The 4,201-nt window shown below is 31.1% G+C and overlaps 1 protein-coding gene across 1 annotated transcript in view; it reads right to left on the bottom strand.

The window, feature by feature from the left end:
- LOC107724981 (protein unc-13 homolog A) overlaps window positions 1-4,201 on the bottom strand; it is a 54,822-nt gene that overhangs the window by 10,126 nt on the left and 40,495 nt on the right. The window contains exons 28-30 of the mRNA XM_016534093.1: window positions 1,555-1,611; window positions 1,396-1,476; window positions 142-289 (exon numbers count right to left, since the gene is read on the bottom strand). Coding sequence (XP_016389579.1) covers window positions 142-289; window positions 1,396-1,476; window positions 1,555-1,611 — 286 coding nt within the window. The remainder of the gene's footprint in view (window positions 1-141; window positions 290-1,395; window positions 1,477-1,554; window positions 1,612-4,201) is intronic.

The raw sequence follows: 4,201 nt of genomic DNA, 5'->3' as shown, positions 1-4,201 counted from the left end.
CTCTGAACTTTAGTGAGCTAGACGGTATTTTCCTTTTTCAAACAGTTTTATAAGATCCCTCGCTCTGACTAAAGCAGCAGCACTGCATGCGTGTTACACAGATCAGACGATCCCAGAATGCAATGCGCAGACAGAGCGTACCCTGAGTGTGCTGCGACAGGACGAACTTCCTGATGAGTTTGTCTGTGGCCTGCGTGTAGAGAGAGAGCGCATAGCGCAGAGACTGCAGATCCGGACTCTTCTCCAGAAACGTCTTCTTCAGACCCACACCGCCTGCGTGGAAGTATTGCTGTCAGACACACACGCACACACACACACACACACAGACACACACACACACACACACACACACACACACACACACACACACACACACACACAGAGACACACACACACACACACACACACACATAAAATATAACTGAAAAAAATAGAAACTAATTTATATTAATTTTGTCAAGCTCTATAATATTTCTAGAAATTGTTATTTGTGAGTAGGGCTGTGCGATATTGAAGAAAAATGCGATATGCGATAACTCATTAAATAATGCGATATTCCATATGCAATACGATAATGCTTAAAGTGCCACATGCTCAGATGAAACAGTTTTACTCAGCTGTTCCTGAGTCAGTTCTGTGAACTTCTATAACTATCTTGTGTCATATATATATGGTTATTTTTATGTATGTATGTATGTACCTGTAAAACCACAACAAATTCCTTGTGTTTGCGCACACTTAAGTGGTGAATAAAGCTCATTCTGATTCTGATTCTAATAAGAAAGCACCCCTACAACAACTTCTGAAAGTGAACGGTATGTGTTTTACTCGAGCATTACATAAAAATGTCATTTTAACATTAGTGTAATCATTTTAACATGAGTTTAGGAACTGAATAATAAAAAGGAAAAATAAAACTGCTTAGTATTTACTCTTTGAATTCACTATGCACTGATTCTTATTTAAGCTACAAAAGTTATTTAGTTAAGAGCAGTGAGTAATTTTCTCTTTGTCTTATGTTCATGGCCCCAAATATTGCAAGCTGTAGCGATATGCATATTGCGATATGTACATTTGCGATATTTGCTAATTTCGATATATTGCACAGCCCTATTTGCGAGTAAAAAAATAATTTAAAAACTGTAATTACAAACTGACAACAATCATGATCAGTAATCGCAATTATAATTTTGAGCAAATTAATTGTGATTATCAGTTTGACCATTATGCACCACTAAAATTTGTACATCTTAAATGCTAGACTAAATATTTTTAAATCTGGGAATTCTTTTTGATTAAATACGATAGAAACTAAAAAGGACTTCTGACACAGGAATAAGACCAAGACTAAAAAATAAAAAAAGTCTGAATCTGAACATGCATGTGCACTTGTACCTTAATCGTGTCCAGTGCGAGCTCGATGACTGCACACTGTTTAGGGCTCAGCGCTTTGGCCTCCTCTCGCACCATGTGCTCCTGTAAGACACAAACAGATCATCAGCTTTTACACAGCAGTCATGAAAGTGAAGTGAAGTGAAGTGATCATGAACGCACCTTCAGTTTGGAGAGCTGACCCAACTCTTTAGCAGCATTAAAGATGAGCTGTGTGCCCTACAGACACAAACACAAACACATCTGTCTTAGTTACTGCTGCACACACAGACAAGATCTCATGGGAACCAACTGGAGATTTCCATGAATGCTGTGATTTTTAGTTAGCTATGCTAAAACCGATTGCATGTTATTCTTGCATGTGCTGGAATAATGTATGGCATGCAAAGCATTTTTATCAGCATTTTTTATTTATTTAAAAATTGTGATAAATTACACAAAGACCAACACTTTTCTCCACTTTTCAACACTTGAAAAGAGAAAAGCCTCATTTGATTACAGCTCAAGTTACAGCTGATCACATTAGTGTAAGTCTAAGAGTTTGTGGGTTTATGAAAAGCTAAGAATAATTAAATCATAATAAATGTTAAAATGAAAACAAATCGAATGAAATATTTTATTTGTTTATCTGCATATCATGTGACCACTGTTGATGAAAAGCTAATAATTAATTAAATGATAAAAATGTTAAATTAAAATATTAACAGTTTTAAAATACAAACAAATCAAAACTTACTAAAAAAGATGAAATATTTTATTTGTTTACCTGCGTGTCGTGTGCCCATTGTGAGGTCATGAAAAGCTAATAATTAAATTATAAAAATGCTAAATTAAAATAAATAATTAAATTACAAATATCACTTAAATAAATAAATAAATTCAATATTAAAATGTAATTATATTTATTATAATTTAATTTTATATATTATTTATTATGGTAAAACAAAATATTTATTATATAATAATTTATATCAAATTAATTTCAAACTATCCAGTCACAAGACTTCCATAGACTTACAGTAGGCTGGTCTGACAATATGACAATATAAACAGTTGTTGATAACAAAAATTAAGATGATTTAAAAAAAAAAAGACTGATTAATATGAGCACTGAAGCATGTATTTTTTTTTTTTTTATTATTTTCTGATATATGATGCATTGATACTACAGTGGCATCCAGACCAGTGTTACTTTAGTATAATTTACATACTATTATCGTTTTATTCATATTTCAAATTCATTTCTATTTTTTAAATTTTCTGTTTACATTTTTTATTTGAGTTTATTTGAGTTAAAGTTTTAATAATTCTGTTGTGTGTTTTTGTCATTTGTTTTAAGTCTATGTTCTTGTTCATTTTTACTTCAGTTTTAATTATTTTAGTACATCAAGTTAAAAAATAAGATTTTTTTTTTTAAACGTTTATTTTATTTTTTATTTCAAGTAGCGGAAATGTTTTTAATGTTTCAGTTTAATTTTTAGTTATGGATAATAACCCTGATGCAGACTCACTCTGCTGGATTACAGGTACATATGAGTGAAGGACAGAGAAAGAGGAAGCAGTGAGAGGGAGACAGGAAGTCCAGGCTGAGTGCCTGACACAGGAAGACATCTGACAGGAAATAAAGACGACAGTCTGCCGTGCATCATGCTAGAGTTTCACACAGACAGAGACAGACTGGAAACACACACTGCTATACTTACAATCATCTGGTGAAAGATGAATGATGATGAAATGATGGTAACTGTTCCAAAACCTAGTGCCCTACATAGACAGCTGACTTTTAAGGAAGCAAATGGAACTTTAACACATGACTGATTTGAAACGCTCTTACAGGCAGCAACTCTACATAAATATTGCAACTTATATTTCAATATTCTAATAAGCATAAGAAATACACCACATACAAATATTGGGTAAAACAGTCATTTTCTAATTATAATATTTTACTATAATATCCAATTATGATATTTTATTTTCCAATTAGTATTGAATAAATTATAAATTTAATAAACTTAAATGTATATTATAATAAATACATTGATACATTTATATATTATTATATGCATTTAAATAAAAAATATATGCATAGGTGTTGAGCAGTTAGTATTGATCTGCATGGACAATTTATGCTGCCATCATCAGACTGCTTTAAAGTACAGGATCATACGTGTCACCATGGCAACACACGGGCTCCTATAGAAATCTGATCAATCCTTGAGTCACCTGACAAAATCACATCCACTTCATCAAAGGCCCCTAGTATGCAGAACATGAGTGTGTTTGATCACTTAAAAACGTCTGACGGATCAGTGAGGGTATCAGACGGTAGTACAAAAACATTAAAAAATAGATAGAAATAGATAGAAAACTATCTAACGAGATATAAAACAATTTAAATGACTTTTTTAAATTTTTTTTTTTTTTAGTAATGATGATTAAATTAATCTGATTAATTAATTGATTAATAATTATGTTTTATTTTCAGTTTCGTTTTCTGATGAATTAAAACTTTGGTGTTTCGGTTAAAAAAATTGTTTAGGTGCATCACTAGTAATATTATTACTACAGTATTTTGATATAAAGTATTTATAACGCTAAAATATATGGCCTGGAAAAGTCAGAAAAATAAATCAAAATTGTAAAAAAAAAAAAAAATTATAAAAAAAATTATTTTAATAATATTTTTATTTATGCTGCAAAGAAAAAGCTCTCTTGCCAGTTTTTATTTGGGTGTTGATTATTAAATTATTTAGATTAACTAAACGATTATTAAATAAACTTTATTTTTCATTTCAGTTTTCAGCTG

Source organism: Sinocyclocheilus rhinocerous, unplaced genomic scaffold (assembly GCF_001515625.1).
Source record: "Sinocyclocheilus rhinocerous isolate Xijiao unplaced genomic scaffold, SAMN03320098_v1.1 scaffold2019, whole genome shotgun sequence".
NCBI classification, from domain to species: Eukaryota; Metazoa; Chordata; class Actinopteri; order Cypriniformes; family Cyprinidae; genus Sinocyclocheilus; species Sinocyclocheilus rhinocerous.
This window is presented reverse-complemented; position numbering and strand designations above follow the sequence as displayed.